The sequence below is a fragment of the Nannospalax galili genome, unplaced genomic scaffold, assembly GCF_000622305.1.
Source record: "Nannospalax galili isolate Female #2095 unplaced genomic scaffold, S.galili_v1.0 scaffold589, whole genome shotgun sequence".
Taxonomy (NCBI): domain Eukaryota; kingdom Metazoa; phylum Chordata; class Mammalia; order Rodentia; family Spalacidae; genus Nannospalax; species Nannospalax galili.
The window spans coordinates 2,263,513-2,287,198 of record NW_008360324.1 but is presented as its reverse complement, the minus strand read 5'-3'; the positions used below and the strand labels follow the sequence as shown (position 1 = coordinate 2,287,198).

At 43.7% G+C, this 23,686-nt stretch overlaps 1 protein-coding gene and 1 non-coding gene across 9 annotated transcripts in view; both read right to left on the bottom strand.

Annotated features, from left to right (window-relative positions):
* The window catches only part of Chd4 (chromodomain helicase DNA binding protein 4), a 44,013-nt gene that overhangs the window by 5,372 nt on the left and 14,955 nt on the right, over positions 1–23,686 (bottom strand). For 5 of the 8 annotated variants that reach the window (XM_008825407.3, XM_008825408.2, XM_008825413.3 and 2 more), the window contains exons 17-37: positions 23,522–23,659; positions 23,136–23,257; positions 22,849–23,022; positions 22,376–22,517; positions 22,150–22,281; positions 21,919–22,036; positions 17,074–17,198; positions 16,372–16,609; positions 16,045–16,220; positions 10,249–10,429; positions 10,078–10,164; positions 9,902–9,990; positions 9,671–9,804; positions 9,250–9,394; positions 8,970–9,135; positions 8,619–8,716; positions 8,379–8,508; positions 8,061–8,132; positions 7,664–7,801; positions 7,325–7,433; positions 7,087–7,219 (exon numbers count right to left, since the gene is read on the bottom strand). In XM_008825407.3, coding sequence (XP_008823629.1) covers positions 7,087–7,219; positions 7,325–7,433; positions 7,664–7,801; positions 8,061–8,132; positions 8,379–8,508; positions 8,619–8,716; positions 8,970–9,135; positions 9,250–9,394; positions 9,671–9,804; positions 9,902–9,990; positions 10,078–10,164; positions 10,249–10,429; positions 16,045–16,220; positions 16,372–16,609; positions 17,074–17,198; positions 21,919–22,036; positions 22,150–22,281; positions 22,376–22,517; positions 22,849–23,022; positions 23,136–23,257; positions 23,522–23,659 — 2,847 coding nt within the window. Of the gene's footprint in view, positions 1–7,086; positions 7,220–7,324; positions 7,434–7,663; positions 7,802–8,060; positions 8,133–8,378; positions 8,509–8,618; positions 8,717–8,969; positions 9,136–9,249; positions 9,395–9,670; positions 9,805–9,901; positions 9,991–10,077; positions 10,430–16,044; positions 16,221–16,371; positions 16,610–17,073; positions 17,199–21,918; positions 22,037–22,149; positions 22,282–22,375; positions 22,518–22,848; positions 23,023–23,135; positions 23,258–23,521; positions 23,660–23,686 lie in introns of all 8 variants that reach the window. The other 3 variants (XM_008825405.3, XM_008825406.3, XM_008825409.3) reach the window with 2 other exon arrangements.
* On the bottom strand, positions 8,795–8,934 carry LOC115068834. Its single transcript, XR_003848181.1, has one exon.

Below are 23,686 nucleotides of genomic sequence, written 5' to 3'. Positions count from 1 at the left end.
TAAGGCCAGGCATGGTGGTACACACCTTTAATCTTAGCACTCGGAAGGCAGAGGCAGGCAGATCTCTTTGAGTTTAAGGCTAGCCTGGTCTACATAGCAAGTTCCAGGCCAGCTGAGGCTGCAGGAAGACCCTATCTCAAAAATACCAAAAAAAGAAAAAAACAAGATTTGTTATTTAATGTACAAGCATGTGTGTCTGAGTATGTATGTACCACATGTGTGCAGGTGCACATGGAAGTCAGAGGGTGTCAGATCCCTCGGAACTGGATTATAGGTGGTTGTTAGCCATGGGTCCTCTGCAAGAGCCAAAAAGTGCTCAACTACTGAGTCCTCTCTCCAGCCCCAAACACATATTTTTGTTTACATTTATTATACTGCTATATCCCAACCAGGTCCCTCATCAAGAATCAGTCTGATGCACTTACTGTGCCTTCTGCTGTATATCCTCGTTTCATATCCATGTAACTAATTTGCGTATATATATGTATAGTTTTGTTTTGCTTTGTTTTTTAAGGTTTTTTTAGACAGGGTCTCCTTGTAGCCCCAGCTGTCCTGGAACTCACTATGTAGACCAGGCTGGCGTCGAACTCACAAAGATCCACTGCCTCTGCCTCACAAGTGCTGGGATTAAAGGCGTGCACCACCACACCTGGCGTAACTAATTTGTATAATAATTTCTTTTGGTGGGGAGTGAGGAGTTTCAAACAGGGTCTTTTTGAAATGTTTTTATTAAATTTTTACATTACTTTTTAAATTTGTGTGTGTGAGAGAGAGAAACAGAGACAGGTAGAGATCAAAGGACAACTTGCAGGTGTCCCCAGGTCACCAGGTTTGGCAGCAAGTGCACCTGCTAAGCCATCTCACCATGTCCCAAACAGTCTCTTATAGTTCAGGGTGTCACAGAATTATGTAAGCTGAAGGTAACCTTGAAATCCCAATCTTCCTGTCTCTACCTCTGGAAGTGGTAAGCTTACAGGTATATGCCACTATGACCAGCCAGAATGCTTTCTATACATACAAAATGCTTTTTTTCTTACCTTTCCCACTGCCTATCTTTTTTATGCTATCATATAAACATATATTTTGTTGTTTCTGCTGCTTACCATATACCAAGTGAACATTAACCTATCCATTCTTCTAATGTTGAACATCACTAAAACTCACTGCAATGACTATTCATGCACATGTTGCTGGTTGGAGACGTTAACATTTTTGGAATTATACTCTAAGAGGCAAGATGTTAGTTCTTAAGTATCCACTGTTTTGGGGTTCTTTCCCCTAGTATTGGGGATCAAACTCAGGGCCAGACAAATGCTGTACCACTAAGTTACATACACACTCAGCTTTATCAACTGAGTTTTTTTGTTGATTAGGTGGGTTTTTATTATTTTTATTTTTGTGTCTAAAAAGTTTATTATGAAGTGTGTGACAAGGCAGATGTTTTTTGTTTTAAATTTTGTTTAGTTTTTATTTTATGTGTATGCGTGTATTGCCTGCATGTAGGTTAATGCACCCATGTCGTGCAATGCCCGCGGAGGTCAGTAGAGGCTGTCAGATCTCCTAGGACTGGAGTTATAGACAGTTGTTAGCTGCCATGTGGGTGCTGGGATTCAAACCCAGGTCTTCTGTAAGAACAACCAGTGTTCTTAACCACTGAGCCATCTCTACAGCCCCGGGTTTTTTATTTATTTACTTTTTTTTTTTTTTTTTTGTCTTTTTGAGACAGGGTCTCCCTGTAGCCCCAGCTGGCCTGGATTTGCTATGGAGACCAAGTTGGCCTCGAACGCACAAGAGATCCACCTGCCCCTGCCTCCCGAGTCCTGGGATTAAAAGCGTGCACCACCACACCCAGCCAAAGGAGATGGTGCACCTTGAGGGTATATGCCTTAGATGGCTCTATGTCAGTTGTAGAAGAGTAGATGTAAACTCAGGTTTCTCTTCTCTAGCAGGCTTTTTTGTCTAATTGCAGATTCTGTGCACTTAAAACAAGAATACCACCTGGCCCGTACAGGAATCGACCCCATAACCATGACAGTATTAGCACCATGCTCTAACCAACTGAGCTAACCAGCCAGACAGGGGTTTTTTTATTTTTATGTTTTTTTTGTCTTTTTGAGACATAATCTCCCTGTAGCCCCAGCTGTCCTGGATTCACCATGGCAACCAGGCTGGCCTCGAACTCACAGAGATCTGCCTGCCTCTGCCTCGTAAGTGCTGGGATTAAAGGTGTGTGCCACCACACCCGGCCGGGGTTTTTTATTTTTAAGACAGGGTCTCACTATGTAGCCCAGGTTGGCCTGAAACTCAAAACCTTCTTTCTTCAGCACCCGAAGTGCTGAAATTATAGGCATAAGCCACCACCACACTATTTCCACTGGTTCTTACCTAAATCCATTGGGGGACAAGTAAATGAATATTATGAGAATGGGCCTTTGTTTTCATAACAGGGCTAGTATAGCCCAGGCTAATCTTTAACTCCTGATCCCTCTGCCTTTCAATACTGAGATTATAGGCATGTGTTATCACACTTGGCTCAAGATTTTTTTTCTTTTTTAAAGCAGATGTTGCTAAATTGTCCTGGTTGGCCTTATATTTACAATCCTTCCTCTAGATACCAAAGCACTAGGTTGCCAGACAAGTATCACCAACCACAACCAGCTACTGCTATTCATTTAAAGCTTTCTTTCAAGAAATGTCCCCTCTCCTAGTGTCCTAGTGCTACACAGATAAACTGATGCTTCTCAAACTTGTATCACAAGCACTGATGGATCTGATCCCATGTGTATGTACAGTGGTAAGGTAGGTAGCTGAAGGGGTGATGACCTGTGAGAAACACCAAACTACTTGTCTAAAACTGAATTCACCATTCTTTTCTACAAGCTCAAATGACCACCTAACTTTTTCAGTGACTCAGGCTGAAAACAGCCATTTTTAAGAGTCCACTTACTACTATGTACATCAAATCCAGTAACACAAGAGTTGGCCGACTGGGGGCTGGAGAGATGGCTCAGCAGTTAAGAACACTGGCTGTTGTTGCAGAAGACACAGGTTCAAATCCCAGCACACTACAATTCCAGGGGATCTGACAGCCTCTTCTGTTCTCCGCAGGCACTGCACAACACAGGTGCGCTTAACCTACATGCAGGCAATACACTCATACACATAAAATAAAAATAATAAATAAAATATTTTTAAAAAGAGTTGGCAAACTATGGTTTAGAGACCAAATCTGGCTCACATTGTTTTGGAATGGTCCAAGAGGTAAAAATGACTGGGGACTGGGGAGGCTGGTGGTAGAGGTGGGGTGTCAAAATAGGATTAATCCAGCCCACTTTTTAAGAATTACATGAAATTCAAATTTTAGCATCCACAAAGTTTTACTGGAACATACACTTACTAATTTATGTATCACTTATGGAAGCTTTCACACAACAGAACTGAGTACTTGCAAAACAGGCCGTTAAGTCCCACAAAATACAAATTTCTTTAATTTATTAGTTTTATTTTTTGTATGAGTGTGCCTGCATGTATGTAAGTGCACCGATGTTGTACAATGCCTGTGGAGGTCAGAAGAGGGCATCAGATTCCCCTGGAACTGGAGTTATGAACAGTTGTTGGCCACTATGTGGGTGCTGGGAATCAAACCCAGGTCCTTTGAAGAGCAGTGCTGCTCTTAAAACTGCTGAGTCATCTTTCCAACTCCAAAACATAAAATATTTACTATCTGGTCCTTTACCAGTAATTCTGCAAAATCTTTGATGTTTTGTTTCCTTTATCCTTAACCTTTACATTTTCCATAGCCAGTGCCACAGAGCTCTTAATATCACATGACTCTATGATAGTTACAATCTTATAAATGCTTATTTTCATTTCCCCTGGTCCTATCAAAACTATCCAAAAACCTTCAATGAGCTAGGCATGGTGGCAGATAACTTTAGTCCCAGTACTTGGGAGGCAGAGGCAGGCAGATCTCTGTGAATTCAAAGTCAGCCTGGTCTACATAGTAAATTCCAGGCCAGCTAGAGCTACACAGGGAGACCCTTTCTCAAAAAAAGCTGCTTTATTGCAGGAAGGCACAAGCTTATATAGGGGTAGTGGTCCAATCACAGCACAGCAAGTAAGATACCTTATTAGCATAAGAGGTTTAGAATCCTATCTCAGTACAGCAAGTAGGATACCTTATTAGCATAACAGGATTAGTGTCCTATCATAGTACAGCAAGTCGGATACCTTATCACCATAACAGACTTAGCATCCTATTAGCATAACATACTTAACATCCTATCACAGAATAGCGGGTAGGATGCCTAATTAGCATAATGGGTTTCAGATTACAGAGCCTGGATTCCTGGAAACCACATACCCTGACTGTTGCAATACCCAAGTGTTGCAATTTGGAATTCCAAGGATGGTGATTAGGGAGTGGCAAGCTCTAGGCATCAGTCTCATGATCTGTCAATGGGAGCAAATGTTGGGCATTGCCTCAGGCCTGCTGTATGGCTGTCAATAAGACTTTCACCCTAGGCTCAAGCCTGTCTCCCACAAAGATGCTGAATACAAAAAATTCTGTCTAAACTTCACGTACGTCTCTAGGCAATGCGTCTGAGCATCTCGAAAAGGAGCTCGCTGTATTCAGTGTATTGGCACAAATGGTGGAGAGAGTCATCTCTGAATGGAGTGGCTCAGTAACAGCTAAAACACTCAGAAAGTCTGAGACTGCAAGACTTCTATATTCACTTTCTATTGCTAGGCAGCTTTTACCACAGAGAAGCACCTTAATACACGCCCGTTTATTAACTGATCCAGCTGTAGGTCAGAGTGTCCAAGAGGGCTCTGCCGGGTTCTCATTTTTAGGGTTCCTCCCTTTTTTACAAACTCACAAAGACAACCAGAAAATCCACATGGGAGAGATTTGTCTAGAAGATCTGGGGAAGAATCTTTTTCCAAGCTGTGAAGATTAATATCAGTTCTTAAGAAAGGAAAATGCGCGCTGAACACCAGTTTGAATCACTCTCTACTTGATGAATTCAGATGCAATGTGATCAGTAGATTAGTGGCCTCAAGCTCCTGGTAGCTCTGACTCCTCCCCACCCCCACTATGATGGACTCAACTTTCAATCTAGGAACCAAAATAAACCCTTCCTTCCATACGTTGCTTTTGTCAGGAATTTTGTTGAATCAACAAGACAAGTAACTAATATACAAGCCCACTGATGTTGTTTGCAAAATCCAATTTTTATAGCTGTAGGGTGGAGGTCTGTTTATAGCTGGTTGTCACCTGAGAGCTGTTCTATACTTACAAGTTCCTTTATCTGTTACATATGCAGCTTCCCCAACCTTTTCAAACAAGAAAATATACTACCACCCTAAATTCATCTGAAAAAAAAAAAAAAGACTGGGCATGGTAGTACACGCCTTTAATCCCAGCACTAGGGAGGCAGAGGCAAGTGGATCTCTCTGAGGCCAGCTGTGGCTACAGGGAGACCTTGACTCAAAAAAACCAAACACCAAAACCATCAATGGCTGCTTATGGGACTACAGAGTAAAATTCACTCCTGTTCCTCGTACCAAGACCCCACCTACTGACCTCTCTAGCTCCTACCTCTTTCCAATCTACCTCCTACCACTACTCAACACAAAATTTTTTATAGCTTTACTCAGGTTTCCTGCATTCCCAAACATAGTGAACTTTACTTTTCAATCTTTGCCCAACCTAATCCCTTTTCAAGCACCCTCTCTTCCTACCCAATCATCTATCAAAGTCATTCATGAGCTACCACTCCAATTTCCCCGCAGAACTTTCTTGGAGCATTCAGCAGCTCTTTCCTAACAGAGACTGTCAATCACTTGAAACTGAATGCTGAAGACTAAACACCACACTCATCTGTCCTTGTGTCCCTCTGCTACTCACCACTTAGTACGTAACACCTAAAGGTTTACAAGTATACTTGTTCTTTCTCTCCAGTTATTAAGTTTACGAGACCCATGTCTTATTTTTAATGGTATCCTAATTGATGGTCTATATACAAAGCTATCCTCAATAACTAAACACCTGCTGAATACCTGAAAGAGACTGCCTCAGTGGGATACTGAAAACAGGGATTCATTTATGTATCTTCTCTTTGCATCCAGTCTGCCCTTTATCTATACAAAGGCTCTCTGACCCAGAAAAAAGGGACCCCACCCACTCACAGTCCTACCTCTTCAAGGATCTGATTCAATCCCACCTCCCTAACTTTCCTAAATACTCCAACCTACAGAGTTCCTCCAGCAAACCCACTGAATTAGCCTGTCACTCATTAGGTAGTCACCTACAGTTCTTGTATAGCTTCATTAAGTTTCAGGACTATATATCATAATCTCTGCATCTAGTCACTTGAAAACTAAGTCATGGATAGAAAAGGCCAAAGTACTGACCAGGCATGATGGCACATACCTCTAATCCTAGTACTTTGGAGGCAGACAGATCTCAAGTCTAACCTGGCTTACAAAGTGAATTCCGGGCCAGTCACAGCTACATGGTAAGACTCTGTGCCAAAAATAAATTAATGAGGGGCTGGAGAGATGGCTCAGCAGTTATGAGCACTGACTGCTCCTGCAGAGGACCCAGGTTCAATTCCCAGCACCAACATGGCAGCCACGAACCATCCTTAACTCGAGTTCCAGGGGAATCTGAAGCCCTATTCTAACCTCCATGGCATTGCACAACATGGGTGCACTCACATACATGCAGGCAATACACTCATAGACATAAAATAAAAATATTTTTTGTAAAAGTAAATAAATGAATGTATGAATAAATGAATGAATGAAAGAAAAAGGCCAAACAGGCTAAATGAGTCTTTTTTTGCAGAACCTTCTCAACTTTCAAGTCTATCACAACATATTTGTGAGTAGGGCATGGTGGCACACATCTTTAATTCCAGCACTCAGGAGGCAGAGGCAGGTAGATCTCTGTGAGTTCAAGGCCAGCCTGGTCTACATAGTGAGTTCCAGGCCAGCTGGGGCTACAGGGAGACCCTGTCTCAAAAAGACCAGAAACTAATAGTAATAATAACAATAATGTATTGTCCCCATTTTGCTCACCTTGAATCTTCGAGCTAGAAATTTATTCTTGATCTCTAAGAAATTGCCACGATTCATTTCACCCTTGAAAGGTTCATTGAGGATGGCATAGCGTGGGTCATTCTGGATGTCCTGCCACCGAGCATAACCATGACTAGTAGGAAAGTGCTCAGGAAAAACAAAGGAAACCAGAACCTCAAACTAAAGGTCCTTCAGAACCCTGCATCAAGAGCCCCATTCTTAACTCGGTCAAGGATACTTTATAATGCCAGCTAGCAGCCAGTAATCATGCCGCCGATGCCAGATCTCATAAGTCTTCTTGGTGACTGTGGCTGCTCGCTCCTCATTCTGCCAAAGGGAGTGCAACTCTGAAGAAAAATTTAGGGAAGGTTAGAGAGAAGAAAAGAAGGCAAACACTGATGAGATTCAAAGAACTAGTTATTCTTGTCCCCATTCCATCTCAGTATGATCTGTTTCTAGCTCCCTGAAAGAACAGAGGGGCACACAATTATCCCACATTCCCACTGTACCCTCATTTCTGGTAAGAAGCCCAATTTCACCTCAGACCCTTCTAATTCCAGTTCCCTCATTCCCATACCAGTGAAACCACCATCTGCAATGTTGAACATGAAACGCTGTTTGATGTTTTTCTTCTGCTTCTCATCACTAAGGTCCTTGGGAGTCTCTCCATTCTGAAGCATCACCTCCTTTTTCTCCTCTTCCTCTTTCTTCTCTTCTACAGAATATGCCAAAGAAAGATGTCAGCTACAGACAGTCCAACATCACAGCCCTTGCCCAGCACTGCTTCCCAAATCTGTCTACCTCCACTTCCTCCATAGTGGTGTCCCAGACCCAGGAAAAAGTGTCACCAGCCTCTGACAACTAAATTTGGGAACAGTCTTCTATCTTGGAATGGCCATAGGATGGAGAGTGAGTCAGTTTGCTTCTGGTTTTAGAGTTCTTTTAAACCACAATCGACTTCTCTACACACCTACCTTTGTCTTCCACCACGATAGGGGTCAGATCTATTGCTGACTTCTCCTCCACTTTCTCCACCTCAGCAACACCTAGGGAAAATAAGGCACTGAGAACATGTAAAGGAAGAGAACTATCCTCTGCCCCATACTACCATACAACTGCAAGAGCTTTACATCTAAATTGCTATGATCGAATCCCAAAGATGTTGGGGCTGAGACAATTTAGAAGCAAGGGTCCAGGGTGTATCACTTCTTCCTGACAGTCAGTCCAACAACCTGGTGAAGTCTAGAACTACCATCTCCACACAAGGACCTGGAGTACTTGTAAACAGGTACCTTTGGGTTCTGTCTCCAAAGGCTCCTCTGTTCTCTCTTTCACCTCTGCCTTTTCTGCTTTCTCCTCTCCCTCAGGAGGTTCAGCAAGGACCTTTTCCTCCTCTGGGGCAGAGGTTGGGGGCTGTCCACACTTCAAAGACAATGAAGGACAGAAGGTGAAGCAAATGGGACTGCAGCTCCAAGGCAGAGTGGGCCCACCCATTTGTCTTTAGCATAGCATCCAGTCACCCCATCTCTTACCTCCACAGTCGCCTCAGAGACTGTAGACTTCACTTCCTTTTCTCCTTCTGTGCTCTCTTCTTCTTTGAGGCTATTTTCCTCTATCTTTATCCCATCCTCTGCAGACCAACAAGACAATAAATTAAGAAGGTCCTAGAATGGAGAATGGCATGCCTTCCCAGTTTGTTTCATCTTAAATTGTCCTCTCGCGCCTTTAAGAGTCAGCCCTATTCTTAGGACAGCCCTCCTAAACTGAGAGGGAAATTACTGTGTGTCCTGCCAGACCACCCTGTTAGAGCTGAGCACAGGGAAGCTGAGAAGGCACAGGACAAGATAATAAAGAACAGGAAATGATGTGACAGGAAGACTTACCAACAGGTGGGACAGGTGCAGGAGTATTGGGTTGAGTGTCCCCTGGAGTGGAAGGTGTAGGAGTCTTTGGAGAGGGTGACCCTGGTTGAGACATTTTTTTGTTTTCCTCTACTTCAGCCAGTTCAGGCATGCTCCAGCGCCCATTAACATGTTCAAACTCCTGAACCTATAAACAAGGAACAAGAAGCTAAAATCTCAGTTACAGCTCTGGGTTACTTTTGGTTACTGGCCCCCAGTTTCCCTAGAAACCTTTAAAAATGGAGAAAGGCTGGGGTCCCACCTTCTTGCGAATCAAGGACATGACACCAATCCTAGTAAGAACATGCTGACGAGAAAGGCCTTCTCGGGGGACACCATCGGCAAAAGTCTCTGCCCCATCAGCCCCTGGCTCACACAAATGCCGCATGAAGAGAGACACATAAGCCCTGTGGAAAAAGACAGTTCATTTTAGATGCTGTGGCAGACCATAAACATGGCTCCACCTCAAGATAAGACTCTGGAATGCTCATCTCCAGATGCCACATTACAGTCCTTTAATGTCTCTTCAGAGAAGCCAGGAACACAACTCTCTTCACCGACAGCTTCACTTGCCAACTACAGCCAGCAACATCCCTTTCCCTACACAGTATGGACCAGGACTGTGGGCTAGACACATGGCAGAAGCCCTGGCACTAGACTGGTCAGCCCAGTCCTCAACTTACTTAAACTCTTTCTCTGACTTGCCTCGAAGATCTCTCACAAGCCACTGAGTAGTAAAAGCATCCTGAGGTGGCATCCCATATCGCATAATCGCATTAAGAAATGCCTTTCGCTGACGAGCATTAAAACCAAGTACCTAAGGAAAAAAACATTGGTAAGAGGGAGCAGGTCTCAGTCCAAAGCCCCACTATTAGGCATTCTCTCACCCTACCACAGGATCATATGGCACTTACTTCAATATTTCCACCAACTCGGGCCAACAGAGGAGGTAATGGCTTATCTTTATCATTCCGCAGGCCCTTACGACTGGGCCTGCGGGGAGCTGTAAGAAGAAATGATGTATGAGTGGCACTGACAGGACAGTAAACAAAGTATTCTCTAGAGAACTGACAGAATGCACAGCTCTCACCTTCTGATCGTTCATCAAAGTCTTCATCACCTTCCTCTGAGGCCACTGAATAATCGGACTGGTTGTCGGACTGGTCGTCCTGCCAATCTGGAGGGAGAGAGGGCAGATGAGCGGGGCCCACTGCTCTAGTGGAACGGCCCGTGGGTGGGGGGCGGGGCCGGCCACACACACCTCGGTCCTCCTGCGAGCCATCATTGTAGTTGACCTGTTTACGGATTCTTTTTCCTTTGCCCAGATTTCGGGCTAGATCTTCTTGCTGCTGCTCATAATGGTGCCGCAGCAATTTCTCCCAGTAGTCAGGATCCACACTTTCTTCCTGTTTTATGATTTCCCGTTCTACCTCCTCTTCCTCCTGGGACAGAGGGAGGGCCAGGACTCAGGGGTGCTGAAGTCAGCACCACCAGCTACCCCTGGTCCTCACAGTTCCCATTCTGCTAGCTCCGTTACATGGCTGGATTCAGAAAATCTTGCTGTGCCTGCTTGTACCTACAAACTTGAAAGAAATTTAACCAACAAGACATGGCTTCTCATAAGTATGTGTAGATTAGCAATCAGCCTAACTAAAGAAAAATTCGAGATAGAAAATGATTATCATGAGACAAAGTGAAGAGACACCATGTCGTCTATCTCTCTGTTGCTACACACCCACAAGGCCAGAAGGGAGAGAACAAAAAGGAGAGGTTAGCGCCTTAGCAAGCAGAATGGAGGGGTTTCCAACACTGTAAAAGATCTTCAGACAAAGCAGGCCAGAAACTATTCTGGTCTCTCCATTAACCTCATAAAGTTTAGAAATTGTCTGCAAAGAAAACAAACAACAAAAAAGTTACATACATACACATATAAACATATGTAAGTATCTTTCTGTCCCATTGATAATTATCTTACATAAATTACATTTTCCCCCGCCTCAGGCACTTCAAAAATACTGATTAATCCAAATCCTGAGCTGAGAAAACGACTCAGATGGAAGAGTGTTTGCCTAGCATGCACAAGACCCTGGTTCAGCCCCTAGAATTGCATAAACTGTGCACGGTAGCATGTACAGTTATATATATACTATAAAGCACTTGAAAAGTACAGACAAGGAGTTCAAAATCAACTTTAACAACCTAGTAAGTTCGAGGCAACTTGAATACACGAGAGCATGTCTCAAAAAACAAAACAAAACAAAACAATTGTTAATAGCATAACAATACAAATAAAACCAAATGCTGGGCCAGCAAAATGGCTCAGAGAGTAAAGGTTCTTGCTGCCAAGCCTCACGAACAGAGTTCAATCCCTGACACCCACATGGAGAGAACCAACATCCTGCAAACTGTCCTCTGACCTCCACACACTCACATGCAAACCAAAATGTAAACAACAACAAGAAAACCTTTAAAAAAAAAAAAAATCACCTAAATCTCTATCACTATACAACTAAACTGCAGTATAGGTTCAGCACCTCTAACCCAAGAAAATGAAATCTAGTAATATGAAACTGAAATGCTCCAAAAGTCAAAACTGTCTTAAATAAGTCAATGACTTACAGATGTTCAACCAACAAAGTCTATACATGTATTTTAAAAACCAAACTGCCAAATCTGAAATAATTTTGGATGCATTTCAGATAACGTCTACTTAACCTGGACTTCCCAAAAGACATATTACCCCCCCATACACACACACACACATACACACAAACAACTCCAAGTGCGGAGATTTGTACCAGTAATCCAAGCATTTGGTTGGATGACACAAATGGATTATCCTAAATTCAAGGCCATCCTGGACATGTATGAACTGAAAACAACTGTCCTCAGGTAGGGATCTAGGCAGAGGGCAAGAGTGGAAAGAGATATCTATCTTTTGATTTTTGAACCATGTTGCCAAATGTTTTAGATAAATATTTCCCAAAGATACATATGCTAAGTTTGATTACCAACCTGTGGTACAATTGAAAGGTGGTAGAACCTTTATGGAGCAGGGACCTAATAAGAAGGGAGGCCACTGCAACTATGTACTTGAAGGAACTATTAAAGATACCAGTCTCTTCCTTATTTACTTCTTTGCTGCCCTGAGAGAGCAGATTCCTCCAGCACATACTTCTATGACATAATGCCTCACCATAAACCCAAAAACAACATGACCCGTGTATGAGCTGGAACCTCTGAAATGAGCTGAAATAAGCCCTTCCTCTTTTTAAACTGATCACCACATGCCTATAATCTCAGCACTTGAGAAGTGGGGTAGAAGGACTGAGTTGAGGCTAACCTGGACTAGTTAGTTCTAGGACAGCATAGGTTACATAGTGTGGCCTTGTCCCCACCCCAAAAAAACTTGTCAGGCCTGTAATCTTAGCCACTAGGGAGGTACAGGCAGGAGGATCAAAAGATGAAGGCCAGCCTGAGCACAACTTTTTAGAAGCTGGGGGTGTGGGTCAGTTGGTCAAGTTGCCTAGCATGTGCCAATCCTTGTGTTCAATCCCCAGCATCACAAAAAACCAGGAATGGTGGAACATGCATATAATCCCAACATTTGAGAGATGGAGGTAAGAAGGTCAGAAGTTTCAATATCATTCTTGATACATAGTGAGTTCAAGGTCTGCTTGGGCTACAAGAGATCCTGTCTCAAAAAAAATTTTTCTTTAAAAACACAGTAAAATAGGTAATGAATATACATAATGAAAATTTTTAGAAAGGAGTTTGTAAGCAACTAAAAACAAGACAAAGAAAAATTCTCTTAGCAAGGAGTTGCAGAGATGGCTCAGCAGTTAAGAACACATACTGCTGGCCAAGCATGGTGGTATATGCCTGTAGTCCCGGCACTTGGGAGGCAGAGGCAAAGGCAGGTGGATCTCTGTGAGTTCAAGGACAGCCTGGTCTACATAGTGAGTTCCAAGCCAGCTGGGGCTATAGAGAAACCCTGTTTCAAAAGACCAAAAAAAAAGAGCACATATTGTTCTTGTAGGAGACCCAAATTCAGTTACCACACACATCAGTAGGCCCACACCTGCCTGTAACTCTAGCTCCAAAGGAATCTAATGCCTCTAGCCTCTGGGTACCTGCATTCAACTGGTACATACATAGCCATATAATTAAAATATTTTTAAAAATATCCTTTTAGCTGGGCGTGGTGGCACACGCCTTTAATCCCAGCACTTGGAGGTAGAAGCAGGCGGATCTCAGGGAGTTCCAGGCCAGCCTGGTCTACATGGTGAGTTCTTGGCTAGCTGGGGCTTCAGGAAGACTGTCTCAAAAACACATAAACACAAACACACACACACACAAATCCTTTTAGCATGTGTGAATATAACTCAGTATTAGCTACATGCACAAAGTCCTAGGTTGTCTTCCCAGCAACCTCACCTCCTAAAGAAAAAGACCGCCCCCCCCCCCAAAATCAATAGCAGAACTGCATTCCCTTATCAGAGGACAGTACGTGTACTTGTACAGTCATCAGCACAGATCATCCCTGTAGCATGTGCTGTGCTTCTAAGGAACGCGTTCTGCTACTTCAACGAATGGGATCCTGGGGCTGGACAGATAGCTCAGAGATTAAGGGCACTGACTGCTCTTTCAGAGGACCCAGGTTCAATTCCCAGAACCCACATGGAGGCTAACTAGTTCCCAGGGATCCAGCACCTTCTTCTGGCCTCCACACATGCAGGGAATACACTCATACATATAAAATCAAAATAATACAGTATTTTTTTAAAAGGAATGGGATGTCCTATCAAAAAAGCAGTTTTTGGTTGAATACTTCCAGTCTTTATGAAACTTCTCAGTCAATCACACACTGACTGTGATTAGACCATCCCCTTCAAGAACAAGGAGGTACTAGTGATGAAGCTCAATTGATAGAGTGCTTGTCTATACAAAGCCCTGGTTCAAATTCTCAGCACCCCATAAATGGGGCATGGCAGTATACATCTTTTGGTGCAGGCCTGTCATCCCAGCATTCAGGAGGTAGATGCAGGAGAATGAGAAGTTCAAGGTCATCCTTATACACATAATCTTGTTAAACAAAATCTGCTAGGTAGGATAGAGACATGATTCAGTTGGCAGAGTACTTGCCTAGTATGCATGAAGCCTTGGGTTCAATCCCCAACACCACAAACCAGGTCTGGTAGCACATGTCTGTCATCCCAGCACTTCGGAGGTGGAGGCATGAGGCCATCCTCAGCTACACAGTTAAGTTTAAGGTTAGCCAGGGATGCATGAGAAATTATCTCAAGGGAAAAAAAGAATACTCTTCCAGGTGTCTAGGCACATGGCTAGAATACTAGCCCCTTGGTGGTAGAATCAGGAAGATCTCTAGGAATTCAAGATCAGCATAAGCTACACACAGAGTTAGAGGCTAGTCTCTGTTTGAGCTAAAATAATGTCTATAAATCCTAGACTTAGGAGGCTGATGCAGGAAAATCCAAAGTTCAAGACCACACCGGAGAGATAGCTTTGGGGTTAAGAGCACTTGCTGATCTTGCCTCAGAGGACCTGGGATTCAATTCCCAATAGCCACACAACAGCTCACAACCATCAGTAACTCCAGTTCAAGGGGATGACACCCTCTTCTGGCCTCCAAAGGCACCAAGCACACAAATGGAATATTCATACACATAAAATAAGTACTTTTTAAAAAAAAGTTTTAGGTCTTACACTAAGGTCTTTCACCCATTTTTTAATATTTTATTATTTTTGTTTTATGTGTATGAGTATAGTGCCTGCATGTATGTGAGTGCACCTGTGTTGTGCAATGCGGAGGAGGTCAGAAGAGGTCTTCAGATTCCCCTGGAACTGGAGTTAAGGATGGTTCGGAGCAGCCATGTGGGTGCTGGGAATCGAACCAGGGTCCTCTGTAAGAGCAGTCTGTGCTCTTAACCACTGAGCCATCTCTCCAGCCCCCTCCCCCATTTTTTTTTTAAAGTTCAACTTAGGCTAAATAGCAGGACCCTGTTTCAAGACAAAAAACAAAACCAAAAAAAAGAACAGAAGAGAACAGCCATGTTATCAGAAAGCACCTTTCTGAGTTGAAAAGATGGTAAAGACACCAGAAATCTATGCCAATTCAACCCGGAGCCAAGTGGTTTAAAGGGGGTCAGCAAAGGAAACAAATTCCTTTCTTTTTTTTTTTTTTTTTTTTTTGGTCTTTTTGAGACAGGGTCTCCCTGTAGCCCCAGCTGTCCTAGAACTCACTATGTAGACCAGGCTGGCCTGGCCTTGAATTCACAGAGATCCGCCTGCCTCTGGCTCCCAAGTGCTGGTATTAAAGGCGTGCGCCACCACGCCCAGCCCCAATTTTTAAAATTTTATATCCCAGGACTAGAGAGTTAGCTCAGCAATTAAGAGCACTGGTTGCTCTTGCAGAGGACGCAGGTTTGATTCTCAGCACCCACATGGCAGCTAACAACCATCTGTAACTCCAATTCCAGGGGAATCTGATGGCCTCTTCTGACCTCCATCGGCATTGCAAAACACGGGTGCACTCACATACATACAGGAAATACATTCATAATCAATCAATCAATAAATCAATAAATAAATTACTAAAAAAAAAATTATAGCCCTCTATATTACCTGAGAAAAACATTACGAAAACCATACGTTTCTGTTTTAGTTTTTGTTTCTCACTGTAAAAGATCAAGGGGGAAGGGAAGAATTCTAATTTTTTTAGAAAACAGAGCTGATCATTATTTTAAGTATGTGTCTTATCTTCTGCTTTTTCTCCAAAGGGATTTGAGGTAGCTTTCAGATTTATGTAAATTAACAAAATACATAAGAAAAAGAAATACTCTGGTGGAGCTGGTAAAACAGCTGTGTGAAATTTGGCTCAACACTCCATGACAACCAAGGCAGGAGAATGTGATTAGTCATGCTATGTTCCTTCTTCTCTAGCAAAGACATGCTTTCCTCATTTTTCAAATGTCAACTTGATCTCAATTCCAATCTTCAATCACCAAGCACACCATGGCCTTGGACTCATACTCACCCCCATTTCTTCTTCCCGAACCACATACTGGGCCACTTTGAAAGAGCTCAAATATTCATTCATGCCCTGCAATTCTGTGTCTTCAGTCTCATCCTGGTTGCGGTCCAATAGTCGCTCAATGGCCTTATCATCATAATGGATAACACTGCTGTCTTCTCCCTCTTTGTTGTCTCCGCCTATAAGAATCAGGGTCCCAGAATCCTAAAATCAACTTTCAGCAGCCGCAGTAACGAAAGCAGATTCCACAAAACCCTTACTATCAAAGATACTCCCCCAACCTTTAAGAAGTCAAGTTTCACCCCAAACTTAAGCTCCCAATTAGCTGACCTCCATCTGTAGCTTCATCCTTGAATAGCTCCTCAGTACCAAATTTGAGGATGTCATCAAGTTCCTGTTTGGACATAGAGCCAGTCTTGGAGCCTAGCCCAGGCCGCACCACTAGATGCGTGAGCATCATCTTCTTCTTTGCCACCTGCGTGATGCGCTCCTCCACCGATGCTCGGGTTACAAACCGGTAGATCATCACCTTCTTATTTTGGCCAATACGATGGGCTCTGCTAAAGGCCTGTAATTGATCAAGAAAAACCAACAATCTTACTTCTGATTGCCACACTTGCTCTGATTTTCACATAAGTTAAATTCAGTGTTTCTTATCAGTTAAAGCTTGCCTTCTATGAAACCTTTTTAGACTTTTCCCTCCAGACACCATACTCTATCACCTTTACCCCAAACAGGACCATAACCCCAATTCTCAGGCTTACAAGATAAAGGACTTTTTTTGGGGGGGAGATGAGGTCTCCCTGTAGTCCCAGCTGGCCTGGAATTCACCATGTAGACCACGCTGGCCTTGAACTCACAGAGATCCACCTGCCTCTGCCTCCCGAGTGCTGGAATCAAAGGTGTGCACCACCACACCTGGCAGGTATTTTTTTCAAGTCTATTATTTTTTCACAACAAATTCCAAATGATAGAGCCCTCCTCTGGAGTGTGAGGACTGCTTGGATTGCCCAAAGCTGCTACTGTGCTCACCTGGATATCATTATGAGGGTTCCAGTCAGAGTCATATATAATAACTGTGTCAGCAGTGGCCAGATTGATCCCGAGGCCCCCAGCCCGAGTGGAAAGCAAGAAGCAGAACTGTTGAGCACCAGGTGCTAACAAAGAAATCAAAACACCATTAGAGTTGTCTCCTGAACTTCAATCAATAAATGGACAAGGAATATCAGAAATTAGCTCATTAGACAAAAATCAGTGAAAAACTGTTTAAGGAAGGTACTCCAATGGATACCAAAGTCAGAATAAAAGTTTAAGGACAAACATGTTATTAGCAATCTTAAGTACCTCCCTTAAGACATTTATCCAATTTCAATGGAAAAATATTACCTCTACACCAGAGAATTTCAGCAGACACTATCTTAACCAAGTAACCAATGATCATTATAAACTGGGCATACACATAACATCTGTAGTATTCTTGTAATCAATAAAGTGGCAGAGCATGGTGGTATACACCTTTAATTCCGGGCAGATCTCTGTGAGTTTGAGACCATCCTGGTCTATATAGGGTGTTCCAAGGCCCCAAGGCCAACTGGGCAGCTGGGGCTCTCAAAATAAAAAAAAAAAAAAAAAAAAAAAGCAAAAGTAAAACAAAGGTTGGGTTTGATGGCTCACGCCTTTGATCTCAGCACTCAGGAGACAGAGGCAGGTAGAACTCTGCCTGGTCTACATAGGAGTTCCAGGTCCCTAGGGACATAATGAAATCCTGTCTCAAATAAAAGAGGTATCACATGAAATAACAGACCAGAACTCAAAGTACCAATACCATGACAAAAAAAAGAAAAGGAATGTCAGATAAGAAGCACCCTATCAGCCAGCATGGTGGCACATGCTTTTGGTCCCAGCACTCGGGAGACAGAAGTAGGAGGAAGTAGGAGGATCTCTGTGAATTCAAGGCAAGCCTGGTTTTCAAAGTGAGTTCCAGGCCAGCTGGGCTACAGAGAGACCCTGTTTCCAAGACACCCCCTCCCCCAAAAAGGAGAGGCACCCTATCAAAATGTAAATGTAACTAACTAGTAGTATCTTATCTTGGATCTAAGTGTGAGAACTGGGACTGGATCCTCAAACAGAAGAAGGATATTAAGAGAAAAACTGGTGACATTCAGTTAACATCTACAGTACAACTGACAGAATGATACCAATGTTCATTTCCTACTGTTGGCAGTTACACTATGGTTATATAAGTTGTACATTCTTGAGACAGTCTCATATAAACCAAATTGGTCTTAAATCCTACGTTGCCAAGGATGGCCTTGAACTTCTAATTCTCTGGTCTATATCTCCAATACTGAGATTACAAACATGTTTCATTTGCTTGATTTAATGAGGTTCTGGGGGTTTAACTCAGGAACTCATACATATCAGACAAACTAACAATTGAACTACATCCCGACAACTCCTTTTACCTTCTTTTCTTTTTTTTCCACATTTTTATTTTGTGAGTGTATGTGTGTGGGTTATGTGCATATCACCACAGCACACATGTGGAGGTCAGAGGTCAACTTAAGGGAGCCAGACCTCGTTCCACCATGTGGGTTCCAGGGATAGAACTCAGGTCAACAGGCTTGGTGGCAGACACATTTACCTGCTGAATCTTTACTTCATCTTCTTAAAGTCTTTTTCTTTTTTAACAGTTTTTAAAATTCAAAAAAAAAATTTTTTTTTTTTTTTTTGGTCTTTTTGAGACAGGGTCTCCCTGTAGCCCCAGCTGTCCTGGAACTCACTATGTACACCAGGCTGGCCTTGAACTCACAGAGATCCACCTGCCTCTGCCTCCCAAGTGCTGGGATTAAAGGCATGTGCCACCACACCCGGCGGAAAAAAATATATTTATTATTTTATGTGTCTGAGTGTATGGCCTGTGTGTGTGTAAGTGCAATGGCCACAGAGGTCAGAAGATATCAGATCCCCTAGAACTGGAGCTAAAATGGTTGTTAACCAGCATGTGGTTGCTGGGAATTGAACCTGGGTCCTCTGCAAGAGCAGTCAATGCTCTTAACCACTAAGCTCCCTTTCTTTAATATTTTTTATTACATTTATTTATATATTGTATATGTGTCATGTGTGAGATCAGAAGATAATTTGGAGGAGTTGGTTCTCTCTTTCCACCAACATTTTTCCCCCTAGAGACAGGGTCTCTCTCGTGTAGCAGAGATAGCCCCGAGCTCTTGATCTTCCTACTTCCACCTCCCAAGTGCTGGGATTACAAGTGTGTGTGACCAAGCCCAACAAGTTGTTATTAAGATAAGCACACAGAGCATGGTGGCTCATGCCTTTAATCCTAATGCTCAGGAGTCAGAGGCAGGCATCTATGAGTTCAACACCAGCTTAGCCTACAAATCAAGTTCCAATTAAGTCAGGACCGAATAGTGAGACACTGTCTCAAAGAGCAAGAAAGCCAGAGGCAAAGCCTGGTCTATATAGCAAGCTCCAAGTCAGGTGGGGCTACAGGGAGACCCTGACTCAAAAAAACAAGGGAGAAGGGCTGCAGAGATGGCTCAGCAACTAAGAGCACACTGACTGTTCTAGAGGACCTGATTTCGGTTCCCAGCACACACATAGTAGGTTAACGACGATCTGTAATTCCAGTTCCAGGGGATCCAACACCCTCTCTGGCATCCATGGGCATTACATGACACTAGTGCACTTACATACAGGTAAAACACTCATACACATAAAATAAATATTAAAAAGAGAGAAGCCGGGCGTGGTGGCGCACGCCTTTAATCCCAGCACTCAGGAGGCACAGGAAGGCGGATCTCTGTGAGTTCAAAGCCAGGCCAGTCTGGTCTACATAGTGAGTTCCAGGCCAGCTGGGGCTACAGGGTGGATCTCTGTGAGTTCAAGGCCAGCCTGGTCTACATAGTGAGCTCCACAGGCCAGCTGGGGCTACAGGGAGACTCTGTCTCAAAAAGAGAGAGAGAGAGAGAGAGAGAGAGAGAGAGAGAGAGAGAGAGAGAGAGAGGTGCTAACCTGTACTGTTTTACATGTTCTAAGTCTAAAGTATTTTAAAATAAAAAGTCTGGGAAAAGTAGTTTTGTCTACTAAGACAGAGAAGTCTACCACTTATTTGAGCTTCAACAAATCTGATCCCTTGGAGCTAAAGAGATGGCTCAGTAGTTAAGAACACTTTTTGCTTTTGCAAATGACCTGGGTTCAGTTCCCAGCACCCACCAGCTTACAACAACCTGTAGCTCCAGTTCTGATGCCCTCCCTGTCCTCTGTGAGCACAGCACATCTGTGCTGGATAGCTTTAGTGTCAACTTGACACACCTGGGTTGAGGGAGTCTCAATCAGGGAATTGCCTCTATTGGACTGGCCTGTGGCCATGTCTGAGGGGCATCTTCTTGATGAGTGATGTGGGAGGGCCCAGACCACTGTGGGTGGTACCACCCCTGGGCAGGAGGGCATGTGTTGCACAAGAAAGTAGGCTGAGCAGGGGCCAGGGAAGCAAGCCAGTAAGCAGCGTTCCTCCATGGCCTATACTCCAGGCTCCTGCTTCCAGGTTCCTGCCCTGAGTTCCTACCTTGGGCTCCCTGATGAACTACAACCTGGGAGATGTAAGCTGAATAAACCCTTTCCTCCCCAAGTTGGTAGTAGTCAGAGTGTTTTGTCACAGCAATGGAGAAACAAACAAGGACAACATCCATCATACACATACAGATAAAACAGGCATACACACATACACAGACACAAATAAAAATAAATTTTAAAAAAATCTGATCCCAGGGTTGGGGATTTAGCTCAGTGGTAGAGCGCTTATCTAGCAAGCCCAAGGCCCTGGGTTCAGTCCTCAGCTCTGGGGTAGAGGTGGAGGGGATCTGATCCCTCCACACCTTTAGTCCCAGCACTTGGGAGGCAGAGGCAGGCAGATCTCTATGAGTTCAAGGCCAGCCTGGTCTACATAGTGAGTTCCAGGCCAGCTGGGGCTACAGGAGACGCTATCTCAAAAAGACCCCCTCCCCCCAAAAATCTGATCACTCTTTCAGCTTCAGGATACAATGCGGATGGTTAGATAAATAAAATGCTCTTCTTTCTAGCAGAAAGAACAAAAACTCCAAAGGGAGAATTTAAAAATGAAATCTTTTGGGGCTGGAGAGATGGCTCAGCAGTTAAGAACACTGGTTGTTCTTGCAGAAGGCCTGGGTTCGAATCCCAGCACCGACATGGCAGCTAACAACTGTCTATAACTCCAATCCCAGGAGATCTGACAGCCTCTTCTGACCTCTGTGGGCACTGCATGACACGGGTGCACTTACCTACATGTAGGCAATACACCCATACACATAAAATAAAAATAATAAAATTTTTTTAAAAAATGAAATCTCAGCAGGGCATGGTGGTGTACGCCTTTAATCCCAACACTCGGGAGGCAGAGGCAGGCGGATCTCTGTGAGTTCAAGGCAGCCTGGTCTACACAGTGAGTTCCAGGACAGCTGGGGTTACAGGGAGACCCTGTCTCAAAAAGACAAAAGACATGTATAGGAAGAATAAGCAGCTGGGCATGGTGGCGCACACCTTTAATCCCAGCACTTGGGGGGCAGAGGCAGGTGGATCTCTATGAGCTCAAGGCCAGCCTGGTCTACATAGCTGGAGCAGCAGGGCCAGCAAGATGGCTCAGCAAGGAAAGATGTTTGCCAAGTCTGAGAACCTTACTTCAATGTCTGGGACTCACATGGTAGAAAGAACCAATTCCTCTAAGCTGTCCTCTGATCTCCACACATGTGTCCTGGCAAACATGTGCACACACACACAAACATAATTTAAAAAAAAGAATAAGTCATCAGTCCAAAACAAACTAAACCATTCTTTTCTTACCATTGAAGCGGTCAATGGCCTCTTGACGCATGTTCCCAGTGATTCCACCATCAATACGTTCATATTTATAACCTTCATGTTCCAAAAAGTCCTCTAGCAGATCCAGCATCTTGGTCATCTGCAAAGGGAACACTTTAATTATATAGAAGTCAGGCAATAAATAATCCCTTTCCCTCGTGTCACTAGGACCGTACACTACTGCCAAAAGTTCCAGTTGGGGTGACAAAATACCTGCGAGAAGATGAGTACACGATGCCCCCCCTCTTTAAGGTTCTTAAGCATCTTCTGCAGCAGCAACAATTTCCCAGATGCTCTGATTAGGGCACTGCCATCGTACATGCCATTAGGCATCTTAGGGGCTTCCTGGGGACAGAAAAGGAAAAAACATTAAAGAAAGCCCACAGGGAAGAACTGGCAACCTAGGGAGGAGGGCAGACCAAGAAGTAGCACAACATACCATTGCTGCCACAGGGAAGAGGTACGGGTGGTTGCAGCACTTCTTAAGATCCATCACCACATTGAGCAGAGAAACCTGGTTGCCACCCCCTCGAGCATTAAGTGCTTCAAAATTCCGAGTAAGGATATACTTATAGTACTTCCTGCATGGGCAAGATGCAAGAAGGGATTGGACTCACACCTTTAAATGACTAATGCAACCCCACAGCCTGAGATGTCTTTCTAACATTTCTCACTGTGGGGCTAAGGAAACTGAACAAACACCAGTCATACCATCATGTTAGATGAAGGTATAACTAGGAACTGCAAGCACTAGTTCCCAGGCATCAGCTTTCTTCAGGCCTGCTCACTGCTGTCAACAGATGCCTAGAAGCTATGTGGGGGAAGGGATGAGAAACCCTCGGCAGAACAGCAGGCGTCTAACTTAACTATATTTGCAAGACTGAAGTCAGGCTTCTGCCCCTTCACACTCACTTCTGCATAGGGCTCAGCTCCACACGCACAATCAGTTCTGTCTTGGATGGCATATTCTTGAACACATCAGCTTTGAGCCGCCGCAACATGTGAGGCCCCAGCATGTCATGAAGTTTTTTAATCTGGTCCTCTTTGGCAATGTCCGCAAACTCCTCCAAGAAGCCTTCCAAATTGCTTCAAGAGAAAAGTTGTTGGAGAGAGAAAAATGAAGAGAGGAAAGTAATACAGGAGATGGGTAACAGGAAGAATCAAGACTGTCATGAACCAACGATGATAAACATACTTACTGAAACCTCTCAGGGGTGAGAAAGTTGAGCAAATGAAACAATTCCTCAAGATTGTTTTGTAATGGAGTCCCAGTCAGCAATAACTTGTGCTGGAGTGAGTAACCATTCAAGACCCGGAAGAACTGGCGAAGAGAAGAAAAGAGGTGAAACTCAAAACAAGGGCACCAGTACACTTTTCAAAGAATCCCAAGCTGTTTCACTGTCTAAGAGTTAAGCCTCCCATCCCACCTTCATCCTTTTTAAAGAAAGGTCTGGCCACCCAAGAGCTACCACAGATGAGGAAGGAGGTAAAGCCTGTTTTCTTCTTTCTTCTCTGCCTAGGTTTTTCTTAGAGAAGATGCTACCAGAACACTAAAACTGGGGCTATGACCTCCCTTCCTCCTCACCTTAGACTGATTGTTCTTCAGTCGATGGGCTTCATCTACAATGAGGCAGGCCCAATCGATAGAACCCAAGATGGCCATATCAATGGTGATCAATTCATAGGATGTCAGCAGCACATGGAACTTCACAGATGCTTCTTTCTGCACAAGAAGATAAGCTGGTCATTC